General features: G+C 35.7%; 1 protein-coding gene across 4 annotated transcripts in view; it reads left to right on the top strand.

Annotated features, from left to right (window-relative positions):
- Window positions 1-26,382, top strand: part of FBXL4 (F-box and leucine rich repeat protein 4) — an 81,589-nt gene extending 55,207 nt beyond the window's left edge. The window contains exons 8-10 of one of the 4 annotated variants that reach the window (XM_003897938.5): window positions 13,436-13,507; window positions 17,832-18,144; window positions 19,120-26,382. In XM_003897938.5, coding sequence (XP_003897987.1) covers window positions 13,436-13,507; window positions 17,832-18,144; window positions 19,120-19,283 — 549 coding nt within the window. In that variant the 3' untranslated portion in view covers window positions 19,284-26,382. The remainder of the gene's footprint in view (window positions 1-13,435; window positions 13,508-17,831; window positions 18,145-19,119) is intronic. The other 3 variants (XM_003897939.3, XM_021937625.2, XM_021937627.2) reach the window with 3 other exon arrangements.
- The last annotated feature ends 210 nt before the right edge of the window (window positions 26,383-26,592 follow it).

Raw genomic sequence — 26,592 nt, 5'->3', positions numbered from 1 at the left:
AAAATAAGTTGAAAACATAATAACCCTTTACCCCTGGGGCATTATAAGTGAAAGACATAATTTGCCCCTGAAAGGGCATGTATCTGTAATCTACTTTCAGATACTTGTGTTATGGGCTGAATTGTATCTCCCCAAAATTCGTACTTTGAAATCCTACCCCCTAGTACTTAAGAATGTGACTGTATTTGGAGACAGGGTTTTTAAAGAGGTGATTAAGGTTAAATGAGGTCGTTAGGGTGGAGCCTAATCCAATATGACTGGTGTCCTTAAGGAAGAGGAGATTAGGACACACACGCACAAGAAAGACCGTGTGAAGACAATGGAAGAAGATGAACCGCTACAAGCCAGTAAGAGAAGTCTTAGAGGAAACCAACTCTGTTGACACCTAGTTCTCAGATTTCTAGCCTCCAGAATTGTAAGCAAGTAAATTTCTGATGGTTAAACTACCTAGTCTATGATACTTTGTTACAGCAGCCCTAGAAAGGTAATACACATCTGGTATAGGATAGCATAAGAAAAACTTTTTAACATAGTGCATGAGAATGTCTTTAAGATAAGTCCCACACACGTACTAAAACAATCTGGACTAGTGCTAGAAGTTTGAACCTGTTTACCTTTCCTCTGTTTGGGGGAAAAAAAAATCTGGAGTCAGGGGTGAGAGTGGGGCATGATAGGTAGCTCAGTAAGAATGTTATTCTGTTGCTTAGCAGCAGACTGGAAAACCAGGAGTGTTTTTTAAAAGTTGGAGTTATAAATGGAACACCTGCATCCAGTTTTGATTGCCTCACTTCAAGAATGATAGAGCATAAATTGAAAGAATCTGAAGAAGTGAAAAAACTGATGATAGGTATTGTGGGGGACTAGTATATGACAGTAATCCGTAAGTATGGTTCGGCATCTGTTTACTTGGCCTGCTCGGCTGTGTCGACAGTTTCAAGGACCCCTCTGCTTTTATCTTCATGAACTAGAAGACAACAAAAGAAGTTGATCTTTACTTCTGTAAGATATTAACACTCTCCTATTTTTTTCTTTCTGTGCTAGTTTATTTGGCAGATCACGTATATGAGTAAAATTGCACACCACCCTGACTGTTGATGAAAGCGGCTGGGCTTTCTACAAAAGATATATTAACTATCTTTTGAAAGAGTGCGATTTAATTTAGTGCTATGAATTTGTTTTCTGACCTGTGTATGTGGTGGTCTCCTTACCGCATTCTTATTTGATTTAAACAATACATTATTGTATTTTGATAAGTAGAGCAGGGATGGCCTTTCTTTTAAAAGAGCCATGGCAACTAACCAAGTCAGACTATAAGACCAAACTTATTGGCAAATGAAGAGGGTGGCTTCTCACTTACAGAGCCAGTGCTGATAACTAAGACCAGGGTGAGAAATTAAAATAGAAAGAACCGGCTTTGGTCACCTAAATTAACTAATGCACGCTGTTGTTAGTTGTCATCTAAAATGCAGTCTATTTAAAACAGAAATGTTAATATAGCTAGATAATATATAAAACAGAAAGATATTAGTAATTATTTTGTTCTTAAACACAATCAAGAATCAGTAGTTTTAATAGCTGATAATAAGTTTAATTTATCACAGATAAAACTAAAACAAACTTTCTTAGAGTCCTTGGTATGTGTCTGTAGGCTATATTTCTGTATCCTGATTGGCCTTGTAGAACTTTCAATGGGAATAGGAGACTTGGTGGGGTATGTGTGCCCTGAATGAATGGGTTGTAGTTGAGTTAGAGTCAAGAAGCCTAACTTGTGAGTGCAGTGGTAGAGGAGATCATCTTTTAATGGGGGCAGACTCCTTATCAAACACAACCATGACAGTGACCAATAAGCCAGGTATAAGAAATCTACCTGGAAAGGACACCATTCATTAGAGATGGCTGATTAGGCTGGGCGCGGTGGCTCAAGCCTGTAATCCCAGCACTTTGGGAGGCCGAGACGGGTGGATCATGAGGTCAGGAGATCGAGACCATCCTGGCTAACACGGTGAAACCCCGTCTCTACTAAAAATACAAAAAACTAGCTGGGTGAGGTGGCGGGCACCTGTAGTCCCAGCTACTCGGGAGGCTGAGGCAGGAGAATGGCATGAACCCGGGAGGCGGAGCTTGCAGGGAGCTGAGATCCGGCCACTGCAATCCAGCCTGGGCGACAGAGCGAGACTCCGTCTCAAAAAAAAAAAAAAAAGAGAGAGATGGCTGATTAGCCCATCCTCTCTGTTGGCATGTCCTGAGGAAAGCTAAATTAAAGTTACAGGACTGAAATTTGTAAACTGTCATGTCTTTATTTTATTTTATTTTTTTGTAGAGATAGGGTCTCACTGTGTTACTCAGGCTGGTCTCAACCTCCTGGGCTCAAGTGATCCTCCTGCCTCAGCCTTCCAAGTGCTGGGATTACATGCATGAGCCACCACACCCAGTCCCATGTCTTTTTGACTGCAAATCTCTGCATCCATTATAGGTTGTTATACACATTGATCAGTTGATTGATCAGTTGATCAGTTGAGTATCTATGAGGAAAGATGTATTCGACTATATTATTATAGGAAAGATCCAATACAGTGATAAATATAGGCTTCAAAATGACACTGCAGGGCAAGGCAAAGGTGTGTGAACATTTAGTCTTAGATTTTGTTTCATCACACGCAAGAATTTTAAGAATTTGACAAATTATCTGAACCTGAAACTGAAACTTGTATGTTAGAGCTAAAATTCTGAGTCTGTAGTCTAGGGTAGCTATTAAACATCTACAGTTAGGTTTAGAGAACTTTCTTCTTTTTCCTCAAAGGTAGTGTAAGGAGCTTTATTAATTTTTATGATTTATGATATTTAGCCTTTTCTTTTTAGAGTTCTGTCAGAATTCTAACTCCCCATCACAATGTTGATCTTAAAGTTGTGAAAGACAATATTATTTTCAGGTTGTGATTATGTATCAGTGTATAATCTATACCATATTGTGTATTTGAACTGTATAAAAGAATAACTTCTAGTAGATGGTTCATAGTAAATCTGGATAAAGTAATTGAATTTAAATATTATAAAATGGTGATTATTTCTACATATGTTTAGTTTCAAGTACTTTAAATAGTTCTCAAAATACTTCAACTTTTTTTGTTGTTTTTTTGTTGTTGTTGTTGTTGTTTTTGAGACAGAGTCTCGCGACGCCCAGGCTGAAGTGCAGTGGAGCGATCTTGGCTCACTGCAACCTCCGCGTCCCTGGTTCAAGCGATTCTCCTGCCCCAGCCTCCCGAGTAGCTGGGACAACAGGCGTGTGCCACCATGCCCAGCTGATTTTTATATTTTTAGTAGAGATGGGGTTTCACCGTATTTGCCAGGCTGGTCTCGAACTCCTGACTTCAAGTAATCTGCCCATCTCAGCCTCCCAAAATGCTGGGATTATAGGCGTGAGCCACTGCACCTGACCTTCAACTTTTATTCTATATTCTTCTTCACCAAGTTTATTGAAATTGTAAGAGGAGCAAAACAATTTTTAATTAGAGAAAGATTTACACTTATATATATATTTTACACTCCAGTAATTGATTGGTTGTGTTCTTAGGATTTCTTTGGAGATATTTGTTATGCAAATTTATGCATTTTCATTTAGTGAATATACTTTTATAAAATTTCACCTTCTTACTCGGAGATAGTGCTCTGATGTGTTTGAAATGTATTATAATCAATGAAAGTACATTTGTTTCTGATGATGTTATATAACTAGTCTATATTTTAGCTAGTCTTTGTCTGTAATATGTACACTTGTTACCTGGCCCTTATTAATATGCTTTCTAGGAATCATATTTTAGAATGGAGAATACTAATTTGGAATCCTACTGTCCTATATTGAGTGTTATAATTAAGGGTTACATTCTTTATTAAAGATAACCAACAATTCTTAACATTGAATAAAAAAGGTCATAAACTAGTTGTAACAGCTAAAAACCTACATTAATGTAAAATAGCAAGCATATTGCTGCATACATTAATTATACAAGGTTCTCAGTACATTATAAAATGTACAGGTATGCATAAATATAATTCTAAGCTATAAATCTGGACTATCTAAAAGTTATATATGAGTATAATAAACAGTTATTTTTATGAAGTATTTTTGCTTAGCACTTTAGAAGTCTGGAGGGTGGGAAGTTATGAAGTTTATGGATAGCATTTCTTAAAAAGCTGTCAATGAAAATGTGAATTCATGCCTTTTATCTATTAATAAATTTCTTTGTAACAAGTAAAGAAAGGCATTAATAATAATTCTTTATAACTGAATGGCACTTCATATCTGCATACACCAAACTTCCACATCTGTTATCCATCATTTCACTAACTAAATTGTTTTTGAAATTGAAATCATTCTTGTTTTTTTTTTTCCCTTGAGACAGGGTGTCACTCTGTCGCCCAGGCTAGAGTGCAGTGGGGTGATCTCAGCTCACTGCAACCTCTGCCTGCCAGGTTCAAGTGATCCTTCCAGCTCAACCTCCCAAGTATCTGAGACTATAGGCTTGCACCACTGTGCCAGGCTAATTTTTGTATTTTTTGTAGAGATGGGGTTTTGCCATGTTCCCAGGTCTCAAACTCCTGAGCTCAAGTGATCTATCTTCCTACGTCAGCCTTCCAAAGTGAAATCATTTTCTTAGCAATAGTCATTGTAATCATTGTAGTAATCTTAAGTATTTGGAGGCTTCACTAAAGGACGCTAAGGGGAATAAAATTGCTAAACAAGCAAGAAGGCAGTTGTGAAAGTAGGGGGAAACAGTCTTTCTTCTGTTATAATCATCAGAGTATGATGTTTATGGACTAATTCCTTTACAGTCCTTTTGTGAGTTGTAGAGGATGGTCTGGAACCCTGATGCTGTAAGCATGCTTTACAGTTGTTTTTGCCTAGTTGCATTAATAAAAACTGTTCACATTGAACTTGTCTCTTGCTTTTCTCTCCAGTTATAACTTGGTATAATATTTTGCTGTTTACTTCTTTACCTTTGGCATTTCGCTATCCAAAATGGCTGAGTGTCATGTAACCCACTTGAATATTTAATTATGTGTTTACTCTTCCAGTTTGGTCCCAGGTTGAGAAGCGTATGCTTCTTTACCTGGATGTGTGGGGAGTTGTTGAATTTATTACTTAAAGTTATCCATTGGGTTTTGAAGCTGCTGAACAGGTTTAATAGGTAGATTTTAGGTGGAATGTAAAATAAATCTTTCTTTATGAACATGTATTCTACTGCTAAATGACAGCGTGCACCTAGAGTATGTTTTAGTAATTCTGTAGAAGAAATAATCATGGACCCAGTCACTCCTTAGTGAATTCCTTGCCATAGTTGTTTAAGTAAGGTTGCCCTTTGTTTGAAAATTACAAACTCATTTGAAATGAACCTTGCATTATTAAAGCTGCTATTTTAATTATATTTTAGTTTTATAGAACTACTCTTGTACTTCCATTGAATGAGTTTTCAAGACCTAACCAGCAGAATACGTAGACTTGGGGACCTGAAAGATACTTTATGTCTTGAATCAGAGGTTCATATAATTTTTCACTTTTCATTTCTGAATAAATAAAATACGGTGCCATTTTCACAGTACACCTAATAATACAGCTTTGATCCATCCATTTGTGTGTTCTAGATATGTAGCAGTGCTGCATATACTCATTATAGTAGAATTGTTTTGTTCTCCTAAGTAGAGATTGGCAAACTTTTTCTGTGAAGGGCTAGGTAGTAAATACTTTAGGCCTCACAGGCCTCATGGTTCTGTCACAGCTACTCTATCCTGCTGTTGTAGTGTGAAAACAGTCACTGACAATACATTAATGAGTGGGTATGCCTGTGTTCCAATAAAACTTTATTTACAAAAACAGGCAATAGACTGGATTTGGCCTGTGGACAGTAGTTTGCCAACTTCTGCTCTAAACTATTGAGTTGGTGCTCTCTACAAAATCAGGCCCTTTTATATCTGGAAATGAAGAGTTAATTTCCCCGTAGTTTATTATCTTTGCTTTGACATCAGTAGCAACATTTTAATTCTGAATGCTAACAACATGGAGAAAGAATATTCTAAAGATATTTTAGGAGGAAACGGGTTAACTGGATTTAAAGACGTTGTCAACTGGTTCTATAGGCATGTTCTCTAAACCTGGGTACTCCCACAGTCTCTGGCTTTCACTGATGAGCTTTGCTGGAGAAAGCCATGAAACTGTTAATTTGTGCTTACTCACCTCAGTGCTACCTGTCAGCCCTTTGATTTATCTCTATTTGACTTCTTGTTAATTTCTCACAGTATCTCTTCCAAGGTCATTGTTGTTCTTTCCATTACCATCACTTCCATCTCACAATATCTTGGTCTCAGCATTTGATCTCATATCTCTTATTCAGAAAGATCAGTTATATCATTCAACATAAATCTCTTGTTCTGTGTTCCTTTTCAAGCTGAGGATTTTAAAAATGATAGTTCTAATATTAAATGATTTTTAATTCCCAGTTTAATGTATAGACTGATACAAGTTACTATAAAATATTTGTTGTGAATTCCTCTTCTATGACTTGAAATTCTCCCAGAGAAAATAATGCATCTACTTGAAATTCTCCCAGAGAAAATAATGCATCACAAATGTTTTCTAGACATATATAATTAGACTTTAGTTCAAAAATGAGTTAGGACGATATGCTGTTAGGTCTGTGCCTTAAAGTTACAATCTTTAAGATACGCAATAAGCAAAAGTTGTGATTTCTCTGAGGAACAGTCCAGACAGGTTATATAGTATTCTTGACAATAAATATTTTTTCTTACTATTACGCTACTTTTTTTGTTTGTTTGTTTTGCAGACAAGTTCTTGCTCATTCACTCAGGCTGGAGTACAGTGGCATGAATGCAGCTCATTGCAGCCTTGACCTCCAGGTCTCAAGCAATCTTCCCACCTCAGCCTCCCAAGTTGCTGGGACCACAGGCATGTGCCACTATGCCTGGCTAATGTTTTTATTTTTATTTATTTATATCTTTTTGTAGAGATGAGGTCGCACCATGTTGCCCAGGCTGGTTTTGAAATCCTGGGCTCAAGCTATCCTCCCTCCTTGGTCTCCCAGTGTGTTAGGATTATAAGCATGAGCCACCACACCTGGCCTTACTCTCACTTTTAATTGAAAGAACTGATTCTATAGGGAATTTATCTCAAACTATATCATGAGAATCTTATTGTCCCAGTCTGGGGATAATCAGCTAGGTGACAGTGTTCCAAGCCACCCCAGGAGTTTGGATGGAAGTCTTAGAGAAAGAAGAGATTTTGTTCTGGGCAGATACACCAAAAAGTATATAGTGACCTGCCATTGGCCATGCCTTCTGGTCAGAACTGAGCTAAGCCTTCTACTGGTCCTGCAGTATCCACAGTGCCACTGCAGAGCAGGACCTCTGTACCTTCAGCAGAAGTCCTGGTTCTAGAAGGGGGCAATGTGCAAGACCCTTAAACAAGGAGGAATAAAAAAAGATGGGGTTGAGAGATGGCAGTTCAAAGAAATAAGTGAAAGCAGCTTGTGAAAAAGAACTAGAAATTTTGAAACATAAATAGACTAAAACAAGAACACATAGTTGTGAAAACAACTGATTAGAAATCTGTCAAATAGTCATTAGGAAATAATAAATAGATGGGATAAATTCTAAATTGGACACAGGATTGCTAAATTAGAAGAGAAGTCTGAAGAATGTACTCAAATTTGTAAAAGGTATGTCAGGAACTGCTGTAAGGTTTATACACACCCACACAATCTCAATCTCTCTCTCTGTCACACACACACACATTTACTCCTAAGGCAAGGCAGTCCTACTCATTTAATAAATATATATTGTGCCTACTATATACTAGTGACTCTGTTATTTATCCATTGCTATATATCAATTGCTTCAAAATTAGTGGCTTAAAACAACCTGCATGTATTATCTCACATGTTTTCTGTGGGTCAGGTTTAGCTGGGTAGTTTTGGCTCAGGGTCTCTAAGGAGGTTGCAGCCAGGTTGTTATCTGGTGCTCCAGTCATATCAAGGCTTAACTATGGCTGGTAGCTCAGCTTCCAAACTCAGGGTGATGTTGCTACAGTTTCTCTTCAGCTTGTGGCCAAAAGCCCCTGTTCTCTCCACACAGGCCTCTCCACAGGCCGCTTGAGTGTCCTCATGACATGGCAGCTGGCTTCCCCCAAGGGAACAAGTTGGGAGGGAGGAAGCCAAGACAGGAGCCACAGCCTTTTTATAACTGTATTAGGAGGGTTCTGAATCAGAACCAATAGGAGGTAAAGATATTTATTATAAGGAATTGGCTGACATGATGATAAAGTTGGCGAGTCTCAAAATCTGCAGGATGAATTGGCAAGCTGGAGACCCAGGAGAGCTAGTGTAGTTCTAGTCTGACAGGTAGCAGGCTTAAGACCCAGAAGAGCTGATGTTTCAGTTTACATCCAAATTCAGGAAGAAATCAGTGTCCCAATTAGAAGGCCATCAGACATTGGCTTTTTCCTGAATCTGGAAGAATTCTCTCTTATTTGAGGGAGGGTCAGCCTGTTTGTTCTATTCAGATCTTCAAATGATTGGATGAGGCCCACCCACACTAGGTAGGGAAGTGTGCTTTATTCAGTCTACTGATTTAAATGTTAATCTCATCCAAAAACAACCTCACAGAAACACCCAGAATTGGCAGGAGGCAGTGGCTCACACCTGTAATTTCAGCAGTTTGAGAGGCCGAGGCAGGTGGATCATGAGGTCAGCAGATCGAGACCATCCTGGCCAATATGGTGAAACCCCGTCTCTACTAATAATACAAAAATTAGCTGGGCATGGTGAAACGTGCCTGTAATCCCAGCCACTCGGGATTCTGAGGCAGGAGAATCAGGGAGTCGGAGGTTGCAATGAGCTGAGATTGTGCCACTGCACTCCAGCCTGGGGAGAGAGTGAGACTCCGTCTCAAAAACAAACAAATACCCAGAATTATGTTTAACTAAATATCTAGGCACCCCATGGCCTAGTAAGGCTGATATATAAAATTAACTATCATAAATGTAATATTCAAAGTGACCTGTATCACCTCTACAGTATACTGTTTGTTAAAAGTGAGTTGCTAAGTTAAGCCCACTCTCTCAAAGGGAGAAGAATTAAGCTCTACCTCTGGAAGGAAAGCGTATAGAATAACATGCGGACATATTTTTCAAACCTCTCTAACCGCTGGTACTAGGAGACTCCAGTGTTCATTGAATAGAAGTTACTGAAGAAAAAAATGGAAGGAATGGTAGAGAAGTAATATTTGAAGAGAGAAATGTTTAGAATCATCATCTTTCATGAAGAGAGATATGAGTCTTCAAATCAAAATGGGCACTTGGGGTTTTAAACAAAATAAATGAAAATAAATTTTTAGACAGATTGTGATAAAATTGCAGGAGATCAAAAATAAAGGGACAAGAGCTATCAGAGAGAAAAGATATATCACCTGCAGAGGAAAACAATTAGATTGACAATAGACTTCTTATCAAGTAAGAGACTGATAAGCAATGGAGTAATGTTTTCAAGGTGTTGAAAGAAGGTAACTGTCAAAATTCTAAGTCTAGCTAAACTTTTATTCAAGATTGAGGACAAATCTCAAATATGCACAATAAAATTTATTTTTAAAAACAGATTGGGGTAAATATTAAACAAAGTTATTTAACTTTCTGTCACTCTGATTCCCCATTTATAATGATAGGATAGGTAAATAACAATATTTACCTTACAGGCTGTTAACTTTTCTGTTCACTGTTACATCCCAAGTGCCTAAACAGTGCCTAACACATAGTAGGCATGCAATAACAGTTTATTAAATGAACGGATGAGTTAATAGGATTGTTGTGAGGATTTATATATGTAAAGAATTTACAGCAATGCTGCCTGACATGTTAATAAGTACTCAATAAATGTTTGTTGTTAAGATTTTATGACCCATAGACACTCAGAATGACTAAAAATATTTCTCAACAAAAAGAAAAATTCTGTAAGGAAGTATCAGGTATAAAAAAAATTATGACACAGAAATTGATAAAATGCTAGTAAATTAACTAATGACCATGGAGAGGAGATTAAGAAAAATTAATCTTTTTGTATTATTTCTAAAAGGTAAAAACTGAAACCTTTAAGGTGATTCTAAAGTTCACATGAAAGAGCAAAGAGCCAACAGCAGCTAAGAGATGTTTGAAGAATGAGGAAAGGCTATTTGCCATACTAGATTTAAAGACTTATGAACTATAATAATTAAGACAGAAATGTTGGTACAGGGAATGGAAAATAGACCAGTGAAACAAAATGACCCAGAAGTAGACTCATGCATATATGGAAACCTTATATATGATAGAAAGCATTACAAATCAGTGGATACAATGGAGTCTTCAGTAAATCAAACTGGAACAATGTGGGGAAAATGAAATTTGATATCCTACCATATAAAAATCAATTGTAGTTGGGTTAAAAACCTAAGTGCAAAATAGGAAGACTCTAAAACTCTGCTTTTAAAAAAGAAGAATCTTAGATTCTTCCTTAGCTAAAGAAGAACTTTTTGGAAAAAAACAACAGAATACAAACATAAAGGGGAAAAGGATTAATGCCACATTTAATATAGTCATATTAAAATTTAAAATGTTCATGTCTCAGAAAATCCAGTAAACAGTGAAAAGACATGCCTCAGAGAAGGTATTTATAGCTGATATAACTGAGAAAGATTGGTATCCAGCATGAATAAAGAATTCCAAAAGTCAAGAAGGAAGAAACAACCCAATGGAAAGAAAAATCAGCAAAGGATGTGATGAAGCAATTTACATAGCAGAAAATATGAATGGCCAATGAACATATGAAAAGATCTTCAGTCTCACTGGTAATCAGACTAATGCAAATTATACCATTCTGTACTCATCAGACAGGCAGACATGTAAAAGGATGAAAAGTCTACGTATGTTGATAAAGATGTGGGAATGTAACACTCTTACACTACTGATGGGAGAATAGGTTGATTTAAGCACTCAGAAGAGCTATTTTGCAAAGCCAAATAAAGTCAAAGAATACGTAAACACCTGGAAATTCTCCTTCTGGTATGTGCTCTAGAGAAATACTGTTCTATAAATGCACAAGGAAGCATGTAAAGGAATGTTTATTCTAACACTGTTTGTAATGGTGAAAATTGTAAGCAACTAAATATCAATCAAATGAGAGTGTATGCTGTAATATATTTGCATAATGGAATATTATACAACAATTTCTAATGTTAATATTATATGCTACTTATGGATATATAACGTATACTAAAATTATGTATTTTCAGGCATGTTTTAAACACCAAGCCTTAATAAAAGTTACCTCTGAGGAAGTACATGAATGGATGGAGGGATACAAAAATGTAGTGAGATAAGCAAAGAAGACAAAATATTAAGAGTTGATAAACTGAGTGGTGGCTGCATGGTTATTATGGGCGTTCTTTTGGACCCTATACTTGTTTGTATATTTGAGATTCTTCATAGTAAGTAATTTAAAAATAAATTACCAAACAAGTTTCATTAAAAATTAGTGAATTAGAGCTATATGTATTTACATGGACAGGTCCCTCACACTGATGAAGAAGATGCAGAAGTATATTGACATTGTAATAGCATTTATATAGAAACTATATAGAACAGTATTATGTGCTACTTATGGATATATAATGTATTGTAAAATTATATACTTTCAAGCATGTTTTAAACACCAAGTCATGATAAAGGTTACCTCTGAGGAAGTATGTGAATGGATGGAGCCAAGCAAGAATGTAGCCGGATAAGCAAAGAATGTCGAAATGTTAAGAGTCGATAAAACTTAGTGGTGGCTACATGGGTGTTATATTGGAACCTATACTTGTTTGTGTATTTGAGATTCTTCATAATAAGTAATTTAAAAATAAATTACCAAACAAGTTCTGTGAATTATTTGTATGTGTGTATGTATGTATTTTTTTTTAATTTAAAATTTCTTACCAACAAAAATTTATGAGATTCTTTCTAAAAAATCTAATATTCTCTGGATCTTACTTAAGGGAAAATCTTATAAAACAACCTTTTAATATGGATGTGGTCCTGTAATTAAAAAAAAAAAAAAACCTAATGTTATGTTCCTATCTGTTAATAAGTTCACATGGCTAAGTATTGTGGAGAACCTGAAAATTAAATTATCTTTATATACTCTTTCTAATGTTACCATTCTGAGAGCTACATGGGATTGTTTTACAAATGTTGTTATGTTGAAACTTAAGTATAAAATCAATATAAACTTTTTTTGTTTAAATTCAAAGAAATGCTCAATGATGAAATAATTAGACAAGTATAATAGCGCTCTGTGACCTATTGTAACTATTATTATTTTTGCTTTAAGTAACGTTACATTATGAGAAATATTTTATTACTTTATTTTCTCAATGAGAATTTTATCTGGGATTTGACCAAATGTTTTACATTTTCATTGACACATTCTTCACCTCTCCCTCAACTGATACTTTTTAGTTTCTGAACACTTGGAATAGATTTTTACAGAAGTTGTATAATATCTTAATTTTTAAATATATTAAAATTGTATAAGATATTTTGCCATGTAAGTTTGAATAGTTTTCTCCTTAATTGATAAAAGAAAAATTAGAAATTTGAATATTTTGCATTTTTTGCTTTTCACAGTTTTTCAAGGTAGACATGTTTTTAAAAATATTTCACGGTGCCATGATTATGTAGCAGTCTTTGGATTTCTTTAGTGGTGAGACCGTTTTCATTGCACAGGGTAGATGGGCTTAAATGGCAGGAATATGACTAGAAAGTGCATGTTATATATATTTCAGTCAGCATGTTGCTACTGACAGGTGCTCAATGGTTGTTGGTATCCTTGTCAGCAAAGAGAATCGTTTGACATTAAAGTCACCAGCTCAATCCTGATTTGGGGTGACTCTATTGGCAGTTCCATCAGGCTGCAGCTGATCAGTGAATGTCAGAGCTGCAGCTGTTCTTCAGGAGTGTCACCAGCCTACTGTGGGTTTTTTGTCTTTTTATTTCTGTTTGTGGAGGGAGGAGTGGTTTAGCTTGTCTTGGTGTTCAATCTTAGCCAGACTTTCAAATTGCTTACCTTTGGGAAATGAACTGAGAGGTCATAGGGAATATAGGTATCTTTAGGGCATCCAAAACCATATACAAAGTGACGACTTAAATGGAGACTAGTAATGATTACCTTGACTCCAAGCCAATCAATGGTGGAGCCTCTGGGGACTCATTAAATGGCATTTGTGGACTCTGTAACCTAGCTTTTGAGCTGCATTTCAGGAAAAGCAGTGACAGCCTTTAATGTCTAATTGACCTCTTCTCTTTATTTCACTTTCATTCACTTTCCATATTTGCCTCTGATGTGGTCCCTAATGGCAGCAAACAGCACTGCTCAGCATTTTGAACTTCTGTTCAGAGCTTCAGCACCTCAGTTTGGGCAGTTGTGTCATGGTAAGTGTTTGAGAATTCTTTATACTTCTCAGTTACTTGTTCTCTTTTTCTTCCTATGGATGAAATATATCCTGACTCACCCTGCCCCATACACACCCACAGGTTTTCAGATTTATGGTTCTCTTCTTTGTCCCTTGCTTTCAAAAGTATGTCTTTGAAACACTGATGTTATTTGTCCAGGAGAGCAAAGAAAGAAGTATAGTGTGGTGGAATATAGTATAGTTCTGCCTCAAACCAGATGTTGTCTCCGACAGCTAATCACCTCTCTAGGTTTCTTCACACACTAAGATGTTAGTCATACCCAAATGCCAATAGTTTAGTAAGTTTTTCGCTAAGCTTATTTTCGCTTTTAAATCCTGAGATAATTTTCTTGAAATTTTAATGATAATAGATAGGTTTATTTTATCTGTGTGTTTTTGTGTTTGTTTTACTGTCCTTATTGGTCAAAACAGAAAGATTAACACCCTATGTTGGAACTCTTTTTTTGTGTGTGGAAATTTTACTGGTATGTGAAATCTAAAAGCTTAGGGACTGTTGGGCTAGATAAACTTTAAAGTCCTTCCAGATTTAAAATATGATTTTATGTGACCTTGAAAGAGCTCATGGGAAGAGTTAAATCTTTTAATCTAACCACATAATTACATAGCTTTTAAATAATACTGAGATGTAAAGGACAATAGAAATCTTATGTGGAGAAGGTGTGCATGTGCGTGTGTGTGTGTGCACACATGCCGTAAGTGAATCTTTCAGTGTAACTGACTGGAAGAATTCATTCCTCCTCATTTGTCCTCTGTTTCCTAAAACAATGTAGGTTTAGGAGATCCCCAGACCATTCCAGTTTTGCCTTGCATTCACTTAGTAGGAAGACTTGAATAAGCAAAATGATTGCAAGATTCTAGAAAACTGGTATGCTAGGCTTAGAGTCAGTAGACAGTGTCCCTGACCTAAAATAAGTCCCATTTGAACACCTCTTAGAGCTCAGCCTGGCTTCAGAAATGCCCCAGGATTTGGCAGTGTAGACTAAATAGGCCTCTTATGATGACATATTTATCTCCGTGTCCCCATGGTCTTTAAAATTCTGTGGTTAGGTTTTATTAAACCCCAAGTATGGGCACAGGTCATCTCAGTCTCTAGAAACAGTCTTGGGAGTCCACTAGATTTTCCTCACTTCTGGTCAAATTCTTTCCATAGTAAGCCATTTGATAGGCTTCTGTGGGTCTCTCTAGTGACTCTTCTTGATGGGCCCGGTGACATTTGATGGCCTTTTCTGTCACAACAAACCAGCCAGTTACTGCCACTTGGATCTTCCTTATTGCTAGCCTGCCCTCTTTAGATTGGTAAGGACCATTTAACTTTGCTTAGACGTACCGTATTCTGCTTGTTATTTACCTCCCCTTAAACTGGAGCAACATTCCTTAGAAAATCAAGCCTCTGACCATAGACGCTTTACTGTTGGAATTATATATATGCATATGGTTGGAATTATATTATATTAAGTTAGCATTTTCCAGAGTTGACATGTGGAAAATTAGCTCTAAAGGATAATCAGTTTTAAAGGCTGTGTATTTGGGAGTGGAGTGGAGATTCCTAATGAAATTACGAAGCCAGGTATGGTTGCTCACACATATAGTCCCAACTACTCTGGAGGCTGATGTAGGAGGATTGCTTGAGCCCAGGTGTTCGAGGCTGCAGTGAGCTATGGTTATACTACTGCACTCCAGCCTGGTCTTAGAGTTTTACAGTGGTTTGTCCTACAACAAAGAAACTGTTTACTTTTGCTAAAACCAGTGTTTTCAAACCTTGCCTGACTACTGAACTCATTTTTCTATATTACATTTTATTGTTGACTGTCAATATAATAGCAATTTTTAGATTTGTGATATTTATGAAGCAACTATTCACAGTATACACACATAGAGCACTGTGTTGACTTTGCCATGGTGATTGTGGTGTATTATATACCTTTGCTGAGTATTCACCTCATGGCATACTTTCTCTGTAGTGAGTTTAATGTAGATACTAAATTAGTTGTGTCACTTTTTTTCTGAAACTAATCTTTGTACCACAAGTGCCAGTTAGATTTGCAGTGACAAGAACTTCTGAGGAGTAGTGTCTCACCTGTAATAAACCTGAATATTCTAGTCAATGCCGTAAACATTTTTTTAGGACTCCTTAGAAATACTTATTTTTTCTCTTGATTGAGAAAGAGACAAAATGTATCTATTTCTTTTTACTTTTAAAAAATGACTTTAAAAAGTTTGAATTTCACTATTATTTGGTGCTGACTGAAGTGATTTAAAGTTGCCTAAATTAAGGAATCGTAAGACCTGCCTGGTATTTTCTTAAGTTTCCTGCTAATTATGTGATCCTAGTCAGGTCCCTTAAATTCTTGCTGATGGTTCCTCTGTGGCATTTGCCCTGTTTTTAAAATTAGATAATGAATAAGAAAATAAATATGTCTAATATTTTTGGGGGAAAAGGAGTCCTGCATAATATCTAAAATTTAGAAGGAATTGTAGTTAATAAAGGAGGGATAGGTTGCCTTTGTTCCAGTAAAAAGTATTTAGTTTCATTTTTATTTTCCTAGCCCTGAATTTGGCATGAGTAGTGCTGTGAAAATTTCACAACAACAACAAAAAACCCTTGAGGGAATTTCTCACTGTATTCTCTGCTGGTAGAGAATTTGTTCAAATGCTGCTGAGATTGGCCAGGCACAGATTGGGCACAATCAGAATCATGGGTTTCAGAAAGTTTTTTAATTTTTTGTTTTCTAAATAAGCTAATTGGCTGTCCTGATGATCAAACCCACAGTTTTGTATTGTTCAGGTATACTCGATGAAGGAAATCCCAAACTTGTTTTCGTGGACTTCAGCATGATTCCACCATACATACACTGACATCCACAACCTTAGAAATCATTACCCCTATATCTAATCTGTCAGCCTTTGGTTCCACCTCAAAAATACAGCCCCAAATCTATCAGATTTCTACAATTCCACCATTGCTACCTTAATCCAAGCCCGTGTCATCTGTCCTTTACACTGTTGCAGGCCTCCTCAATCAGCTTCCTCCTCTGTCCCTCCCCACCATCGGCCCATCCTCCAGACAGAAGCCAGAGGTGGTTTTGCATTGGTTTTTATGTCAATAATAATATGTCACTCCTTTGCTTAGAACCCTCCATTGACTTCCTTAGTACTTGAAAGAAAAATCTAACTCCTTCATGGTCTAAATGGCCTGGCCACTGCGTGACTCTGCCCTTGGGCCATATGGATCTCATTTTTGTTCCTCGAATGCATCAACCTCATTCCTGGAGATTTCAGCAATTACCACCTCTTCTGTCAACCCCTTACACTCTGATCACTCTCACATCACTGTTTTATTATTTTCCCACCATATGTCACTCTTTGAATGTATTTTTTCCTTACTTAATTAGTCTGTGTGTCTTTCCCAAAAATGTGGACAATATTCTCCTTTTTTCAGTTTACTGCTGGTCCTAGCATCTGGAGTGGTGCATAAATGTTTGTTGAAAATACAATTAAACAAAAGAACAAAAGGAAATAATCAGTGTAATTGTTTACTATTTTGTTTCCTTTTGTTTTCTTGTGATAATTTTAATATCTGATTTTAACAAAATCAAATGAACCTCTTAAAATAACCTATTTAAAGGAACATTATTAAAGCATATAAAGCCCAAGAACTGAAATGTTTAATCCTTGATTAGTAGAGTCTTATCCTGTAATCATGAAGTAAGCACTGGACACCTCCAATAACTGACTGTTGATTAACATATGTAATCTACATTATTTTCATGTTGTATGTGCAGTCCCCAAATGCCTCATTTAACCCAAAACTAGTATCCTTATTAGTATTATCAGCATTTCCACATAGTGTTTTAGAGCCTACAAGATGCACATCAGGGAGCTCTTATATACCTGCCAAAGTATATTAGCCATATATAACATGGAAGAAAGTAGGTGCTGTCAATGAGTAGCAGCAGCAAGGTTGAAATGGTGGGCATAAAAGAAGAACACATAATCCTTTAATTCTTCATGAGAGACCAAAGACTTCAGACTGCTTTGGGATTTAATTCATTAACGTCTTCTGTCTGGAGTTCTCTTAAATGGATTTTTAAATAAATGAGTACTCCTGGCTGTTTTATGAAACGGTGGCAGATCCGCGAGATGAGTGGGCAGATCTGTATTAACAAGGATGTGGATTTGTTTAAATGGGAGCAAAGCAATAGGTTGTAATTAAGAATCTGACTTACTCTTAACAGTTTGCATGTCTGAACATAAAATGTAAAAGATTGGAATTTGATTTCCAGATTGAAGACTATGATGTGATAGCTAGCATGATAGGAGCCAAGTGTAAAAAACTCCGGACCCTGGATCTATGGAGATGTAAGAATATTACTGAGAATGGAATAGCAGAACTGGCTTCTGGGTGTCCACTTCTGGAGGAACTTGACCTCGGCTGGTGCCCAACTCTGCAGAGCAGCACCGGGTGCTTCACCAGACTGGCACGCCAGCTCCCACACTTGCAAAAACTCTTTCTTACAGCTAACAGATCTGTATGTGACACAGACATTGAAGAATTGGCATGTAATTGTACCAGGTTACAGCAGCTGGACATACTAGGTAAGGATGCAATGTATGAATTTGTTTTAAATGTCTGTTTCCTTGACATAAAAGCCAATCTCAGACTTTTTGTAAGGAGAAAGAAAATTTTTGGATTCAATAAAAATTTTGTACTGATAAGACTGCTTGGTTTGATAGGAAATGCAAGTAGATCAGTTAATATAGGCAATAATTATATACGTACTTTAATAAAATAGGACAGTAACAGAGTTTTATAGTTGAAACTATCAAAAACTCTAACCATTAATTCTTGGTCTACTTGGAAGAGTGAGAATTTACATGAGCTGTGCTCTCTATTTTTATTAAGGAGAGAAAAGAAATTGATTCATTTGTATAATGAATTCAAGCTAGTTTTTTTTTTAAAGTTTCTTAATTAAAATTCTTGATTAAGGAATATTATGAAATCTTTATCCCTGATAATTCTAGTGTTTAGGAATAGTTCTACCCCATGCAGATCTATTGAAAATCTTTTCCAACTGTGGGATTTTTTGTATCCTTACTGCGTTCATCAGAAAGGAACCCTATGTAATTTTGTTACTTCTTACTTTTAGCCAGGGGTGCTAGCAGTGTCACAGTAGTTATCATTGTGCACACAATTGATACTTTGTGAAGTCACATCGCACTTGCACATTTTACATCAAATGCATGGTGAAAACCATTTTGAACTGGGGAGACAGAAATAGGAAAGTCTGGAGGAGCTGATTTGAAGGGGTAGGAGGTAGGAATGAAGATAGTGGGTAGGATATTGGCAAGATTCAGGTCCTAGATGCTAAATTGGCTGGAAAATTCAACTTTTACTTTTTTTTAACAAAATCATTTCAATATGAAGTTATGTTTGAAAAAATGATTTTAATTTGTAAAGGGTTATTTCAGGTTCATTACAAACAATAAATCATGAATGGATTAATTGTTAGCACTTTATATAAATGTTATATTTAAGGTGTTCTTTTGTTTTGTTTTGTTTTCCTTAAATAGGAACAAGAATGGTAAGTCCGGCATCCTTAAGAAAACTCCTGGAATCTTGTAAAGATCTTTCTTTACTTGATGTGTCCTTCTGTTCGCAGATTGATAACAGAGCTGTGCTAGAACTGAATGCAAGCTTTCCAAAAGTGTTCATAAAAAAGAGCTTTACTCAGTGACTTAATATATGTTCTGTAATAAAATTAATGTGCTTTGGTGGGGTTTATTTTGGGATTGGTTTTGGGTTTTGGTTTTAGTTGTTTTAATGGTAAGAATTAAGATATTTGTAGATTTTAAAGAAAAATATGAAATGGACTGTCCATTAAATCAAGTAAAAATGTGCACAAATGTTTTCATAAAATATTACAAGCACTTCTCTTCAAGAATATGTGAGTGGATGATATTTTTACCTTATGTTAATCAGTGATATGCTGTAGTCAATAATATGATTGATAAAAGAATAACATGGAAACATGCTAACTTATTTTCAAAGGAACACTAAGCAATAAAGTATCATGATATTTATGCAAAAAAAAAAGTAATTTTTTACACCTCCATGTAAAGATGTCTTATTAAGCCTGTGACCTGGCAAGTGTTTTGTTCAGTATGTACAAAATGGTCAGAGCTAGTTGGAGAAAGAGACATGCTTTTCCAGCTGTTTGGCTATTTCTTTGAATTAATTGTTCAACTGGAAAATTTGTAGTTTTTCTAGCCAGGTGTGGTGGCACACACTTGTAGTCCTAGTGGCACAGGAGGTGGAGGCAGGAGGATTACTTGAGATGGGATTTTGAGACTCTAGTGTACTTACGACTACACCTGTGAACAGCCACTGCACTCCAACCTGGGCAATGTAGCAAGTCCCTTTCTCTTAAAGAAAATTGTAGTGTTTCCACTTTTCTTCTGATATTTTTGTCTATTTCACTACTGGATAATGCCAGTATAAAAATTTTGGTATAATCAAGAATAAGAGGTAAACTACTAAATAAAAAAGCTTTCCAATTGCTATAAGCAGATGCCTTAACATTTTGCAAAAGGTAAAGTTTTGAGGTTTCTGAATATATGTGGATTTTCTTTATATATTAAAAAAATCATAAATGTGGATATATATATATAATTATACAAATTATACAAAAACATACATTGTTTTGTTAAAAAATTAATTAATTCTGCTACTGAGAAAGTAGAAAATATTTTGTGGCATGAAAAGGCACAGCTGTTTTGAACAGAAAACTAATATTAACTGTAGTATAACGAAATTCATTGTCCTACTCAGTGCAAAACGGTTATATTCCAGCATCCGCACACCCTAGCGTGATCCTGTAGAACTGTGGTAATACTGTAGCCACTAAAATAGCCACTAATGTGGCTATTTTATTAATTTTAATTGAATTCAAGTAGGACTTCACTGTTTCAGTTGCACTAGCTACATGTCAAGTGTTCAGTAGTCATATGAGGATAATGCTTCCTTTGTGCCTGGCCCTGTTTCTTGTGCTTTGCATTTACTAATTCAATTCTCACAACAACCCTGTAAGATAAATGCCATTACTAACCCCCATTTACAGATGAGGAAACTGAGGCAAAAAAAGATTGAAGAATTTACTCATGATCCTAAAGCTGCTAGTGGCAGAGCCAACATATAAACCCAGGCCATCTGGCTTCTGAGGCATTGCATTCAACCTGTGCTTTTAAATGTTCAGGGTAGCTTCTGGCTCTAGGGCAGAGGTCAGGAAACTTTTTCTATAAAGGGCCAGATAGTAAATATTTTAGGCTTTGTGGGCTAAGAGGTAAAACTGAGATTGTTATGTAGGTACTTAAATAACTGGAGAGAAATAACATTTGCACAAAAATTTTATTGACAAAATTCAAAACAATAATTGAGAACTATCTTTTTGTAATATGGGTTTACCAATGAAAATAATTTATTTAGGGGGAGGATCAAAGTTAATGTTTCGTGTCATTAAAGTTGATTATAAGTACTTACTTGCTAATGCTGATCTGTAATAAGATTTTACGTATCTTACTTCTGAAAATTCGTTGCAGATAGGTATTGTTAAATACTTAATCCATGAGAATATGATTTTTGTTGAGCATATTCATCACTTCGAAGGTAACTTCTTTGGATATTTTCCTTTTAGCATGTTGTTATATTGCAGCTTAATCACTTCCAATTGAAGATTAGGTAGGAGCTTCTCAACTGCACTGGGTTAAATCGATTTTGAAAAATGGAAATTTCCTTTGCACTTGCAAACTCCAAACTCCAAATGGGAACTATAGTGTGAGCTACAAATTTGTGTGAGAATGGAGATCCCACTTTGTTGTCTTACCTTTTGATAGCACAGGAAATGTGTAAAGCAGCTTGTTGTTACTTGTAATTCAAATAGTGTTGTCATCAAAATGACTTTTGTTGACATGTTTCACATGTAAACACTTGTTTTGCCTTGTAATTTTGGCTTGAATTCATTTCAAAATTTTATTAAGTCTTGAGCAAAAGCTAAATTCCAAAGCCATTCAGTGTTCCATAATAGTGGTTGAGGACATGTCTTCTTTTTCAGAAAAATGTCAATATCAACCCTGCACGTAAAAGCTCATAATAGAACTAACACTATTATGCCAGTGTGGTTGGGCAAATTGGAACATTCATCTTCTGTATCTGACAAAAGATAACTGAACCATTGGTGTTTAATCTGTCAGAAACTATGAGAGCAAGTGAAGTTCACCATTGATACTAGTAGTTCAATAATACAAAGTTGAGTCAAATATATCCCACAAAGTATCTGCTGATGAATAATACAGTAAATAACCATAGATCTTAAATACCTTCTTACCTTTTCACTGGCTTAAAAAATTTGACAAACTTAAATCTTTTTGCTTCACACATTTTAGCACCACCAGTTGTAACACATCTTAGCAGATTCTACTTCAGGTTGCATGAAATTTGTGTTTTCTTCTTAGAAAATATTCATGCTTGTAATTGTTCTACACAGATAATTTATAGAGACTAATTTCAGTCACTTCAACATTGGCATTGACTTATCAAATAAGCAATAACTAGGCAGTATCAGTAACATCTGTTGACTCATCAAGAGCCAAGGAAAACCACTCAGGGTCATTTGCCTTTTTTATTGACTGTTGATGTTGTTCCCAGTGTTCTCAATTCTTAAAGCAACCATTCTTGCCAAAAGGCTAATTTAATAGTCTTAAGCAAGTTTACTTTGGGCACGTTCCTTCAGCTGATGGAATCAAACACAATTTAGTCATCGTTAGTAAAATGTTTTCCTTGCTTGGTTTACAACTGAATCACTTTGGCTGCGACTTTATCTTCATTTTTGATTTTTTTTTTTTTCTGAGACTGAATCTTGTTCTGTTGCCCAGGCTGGAGTGCAGTGGCACGATCTCAGCTCACTGCAACCTCCACCCTGCAGGTTCAAGTGATTCTCCTGCCTCAGCCTCCCGAGTAGCTGAGATTACAGGCACAAGCCACCACGCCTAGCTAATTTTTGTGTTTTTAGTAGAGATGGGGTTTTACCATGTTGTCCAGGCTGGTCTTGAACTCCTGACCTCAAGTGATCCACCCACCTCGGCCTCCCAAAGTGCTTGGATTATAGGCATGAACCACCGCCCCTGACTGCACTATATAGTATTCTTTAAGAACAGCTCTAATGACATTGCATATTAAACATCATACTCTGACGTCTCATCTGATTTTTAAAAATCCATATACTAATGTGCCTTAAAAATGTCACTTCAAGTCTACTTTTCTTTTTTTCTCTTGTTTTGATGTTATGGGTAAGCACTAGTAATAAATTTAAAAATATTGTGGTATGACAATATATGTAGCACTCAAAATGTTGGTAACTGCATTACTGCAATTTTTAGTGTGCCAAGGAGCAGTGCAAAATGATGACAGCACCACATAAGCCTCTTTTGCACTTATTCAACTCTGCCATTCTATTGTGAAAGCAATCATAGACAATACCTAAACGAATGAGTGTGGCCATGTTCCAATAAAATTTCATGAGCACTGAAAGTTGAATTTTACATAATTCCTTGTGTTACAAAATACTACTCTGTTAGCCATTAGATTTTTTTCAGCCATTAGAAAATGTAAAACTATTCTTATGAGCTGGCTGGATTTGGCCTGTGGACCAAATCTGTGACCCCTATTCCAGAGTGTTTTCGAGTCAGTTAATCCATGCTTGCCAGTTCCAAATTTTATAAACCACATTCAAACCTGTTAATCCGCTGTTACCTTTCTCATTTTGCCGTTCAGGTTTTAAAATGAAGAGCAGTGTTTTGTTAGAAAAAACAAAGTGTTTACCATAACAAGAAAGATATGTAGACAAGAAAGATATTTATGTAGACTCTCTGTTCATTAAATTTTGAAGACAGATGACGCATTGTTAGTTTTGACAACTGACTTAAATTTTTGTATAATTATTTATCTTTGCATTTTGCTCAGGTAAATTATCTTCCCAGAGTCTAAAAATAAAGATATCCCTGATCCTGTTTAAAAACATAAATAATCCTCTCAATGTAAATTGTTTTGAAATAAGATCTTAAAAGTACAAAATGTAGACAATTAATATTCAGGTGCTTAATTTTGAGCCAAAATGTAGAAAAGAAAAACTAATTTCTCTGTGGCAGTATTTTTATTTTTTGGCATTTCCCAGGAGTTAACTGAAGACTAAAAACTCATATGTGCAAGTGTAATGACACTAACCAAAGAGTCAGTAAAAATTACACTTGGCTACCACGTATGTATGTATATATGTATGTATGTATGTGTGTGTATTACATATGTGAGACAGGGTCTCTATTGCCCCAGGCTGGAGTGCAGTGGCATGATCTCAGCTTACTGCAGCCTCAATCTCCCAGGCTGAAGCGATCCTCCCACCTCGGCCTCCCGAGTACCTGGGACTACAGACACCACCACGCCTGGCAAATTTTTAAATTTTTTATAGAGACACAGTCTTGCCATGTTGCCTGTGTTGGTCTTGAACTCCTGAGCTCAAGTAATTCTCCCACCTTGGCCTCCTGTAGTGCTGGAATTACAGGCATAAGCCACTGTGTCTGGCCCCATGTATGTTAATAGTGAATGTTTGGCTTTTCATTTGTTTCTTTCAGCTAGTAAAGGATACCTGTTACAGACACATCAAAAATTTCACTTTCAAAGTCATTTTTGACACATCAGTGCTGCATCTACTTTTCTCCCTTTAGCTCATTTGATATTGATACTTCCGAGAAACTTTATAACTACCCTTAAAATCTTGTCAGTGACCATTAACTGCCAATCATCACCTCATTTCCTTTTATTGACAACATACTACTAGAAGCCTAGGCTGTGAGTATAAAACCATAGCTGTTAGAGTGATTTTTTGGCAATAGCTCACATTCTGTTAAGAGTCATTTGCTTTAATCAAAGATCATGATTTTATTTTATTTTTTTTATAAGGAGGGATGGGGCCAAGATTACTCCTCTGGCACAGCAGTAAGTGTACTCAAGGTCTGTGCCTGTAAGCTTGAGTATTTGGCTTAAATTTTGTACATATAAATACTGTTAAAGGTATATTTGACTACATTTTGAAAGGAAAAAGGTAGTCCTGCTAAAATTGACATTTAGGGATATTTTAATATATGTATTTGGTAAAGTAATTAGTGAAGTATTAGTTATAAAAATTTTAAGGAAAACGTTTAAAAGCACAATAGTCATATCAGATAGAATATACCAAAGATAAAACAAGTCTCTGTTACAAATGAAGTTGTCTGTACAGACAACTGAGATATTTTAATTTTATTTACATAAAAATGCTGTTCAATATCTAATGATTTCTGTTGTTTGTATTCTGTACTTTAGAGTAGTAAAATAAGTTTGAGTATCTCTTTAGTTCACTTTCAAAATTGATCATTTCAGGACACCGCTGAACATAACGGAAGGTTTGGGAAAATAGGTTTGTGTCACAGCCCCTATGAAATTATCAGCCTAGATGAGGAGCCATCGCCTGTGTACAGAACTCTTAACAATCCATCCACATGCTGTGAAATGACATCAATTTGGGTGCATTTTAAACCCTGAGATTACAGGAGTCTGCAACTACATTCTAAACTGAGTTCACACTGTTATTTATTTCTACCTTCTCAATCATTCCTCCAAATTAAGATTTACTTACTTAAAAGTTTGATTTGCTACTTAAACGAAAATTTGATACAGCGTTTTCCTCCTTTTACTCCCAGAGCATCATGTATTGGCCTTTTGTAGAAACCAATCCCTTCATTACTATAATTCTTCTGTTGTTCCACAGTTCTTAGCCCCAAACTACTTTTGGTGAGCTAGGATGGAATGAATGACACTGTTTAGTTAATATATATTGACAACAAAAATACATTGATAGCTTTGAGCTAGGCACAGATTGAGGTAAGGGTGCTGGGTATAGAAAAGGCATACAAACAACCACAGTACAATTTCCCAAAATGGTTATGTATCAAGACATTTAGGTTTCTTTACTGCTGAACTTCAGGGACTTTAAAAGGCTAATGGACAGACACTGTGAAGGTGAGTTAAGATTTGTACTGTTTGCCAGACTTCTGTGAATACCTATCAACTTCTCTTAGAAATTAGTTTTTCAGAGCACAGTTTGGAAAATGCCACTAACAGCATTGTAGGATGTATTATGAAAAGTATTCACTAAGGTCACTTTTAACCTTCTCATTAAAGATTATGCATTGTAATTTTGTTTCTTTTAAAAGTATTTTTTATTTATTAAGAAGAATCCTTGGAAGTTACTAATATTTTGGTGATGTGATTTTAAAAATATTTTTGAGCGTGATTACTTTTTATTTTGACCCATAATTTCTAAGTCCATTTTTTATTAATGTATTATAGTTTTAGAACATTCATTTACTTCTAGTATCATAAAATTCTGTGAAATACAACTCGTAGTCTAGTAATTGGGAATACCTTAAGGGCCTGCTGTTCCAGTTGATGATTTTAATTTGAATATTTGTATGTAGGATTTAACTGTCAAGTGCTTTAATTAATATTTACATGTTGTGCTGGTCCATAAACTATTTTAACCATCCATTATATAGTAATAGAAAAAAGTAGAAATTTTAGATTAACTTCTGATAAGTGACTATTTTAAAAATGTTTATGTAACTTTTGTAAAAAAGTATAGTAAAAATTCACTGCTAGCATCTGTTTTGCTGAAGTCTGAGAATGAAGGAAAAGGGGTAGTTTATCATGAGAATCATTTCTTTACAAATAAATACTTTAAATGTGAACCCTATTATATGTATAGTCATACATATGTATACATACATGTATATATACACACCTACATATACTTATTTCAGCTTCTCCAGTAAATATATGCCAATTTTGTTAAACTTTTTTTTTTAGTGGGAAGTTATATTTCTGCAACGCTTTCTATAGCATATTTATAAATTGCTGCTAAGATTACAACAACCAAGGCAAGAGAATTGTTAATACTA

The sequence above is a fragment of the Papio anubis genome, chromosome 6 (assembly GCF_008728515.1).
Source record: "Papio anubis isolate 15944 chromosome 6, Panubis1.0, whole genome shotgun sequence".
NCBI classification, from domain to species: domain Eukaryota; kingdom Metazoa; phylum Chordata; class Mammalia; order Primates; family Cercopithecidae; genus Papio; species Papio anubis.
Note: the sequence above shows the minus strand (reverse complement) of the source record. Positions and strands in the feature narration are given on the sequence as shown.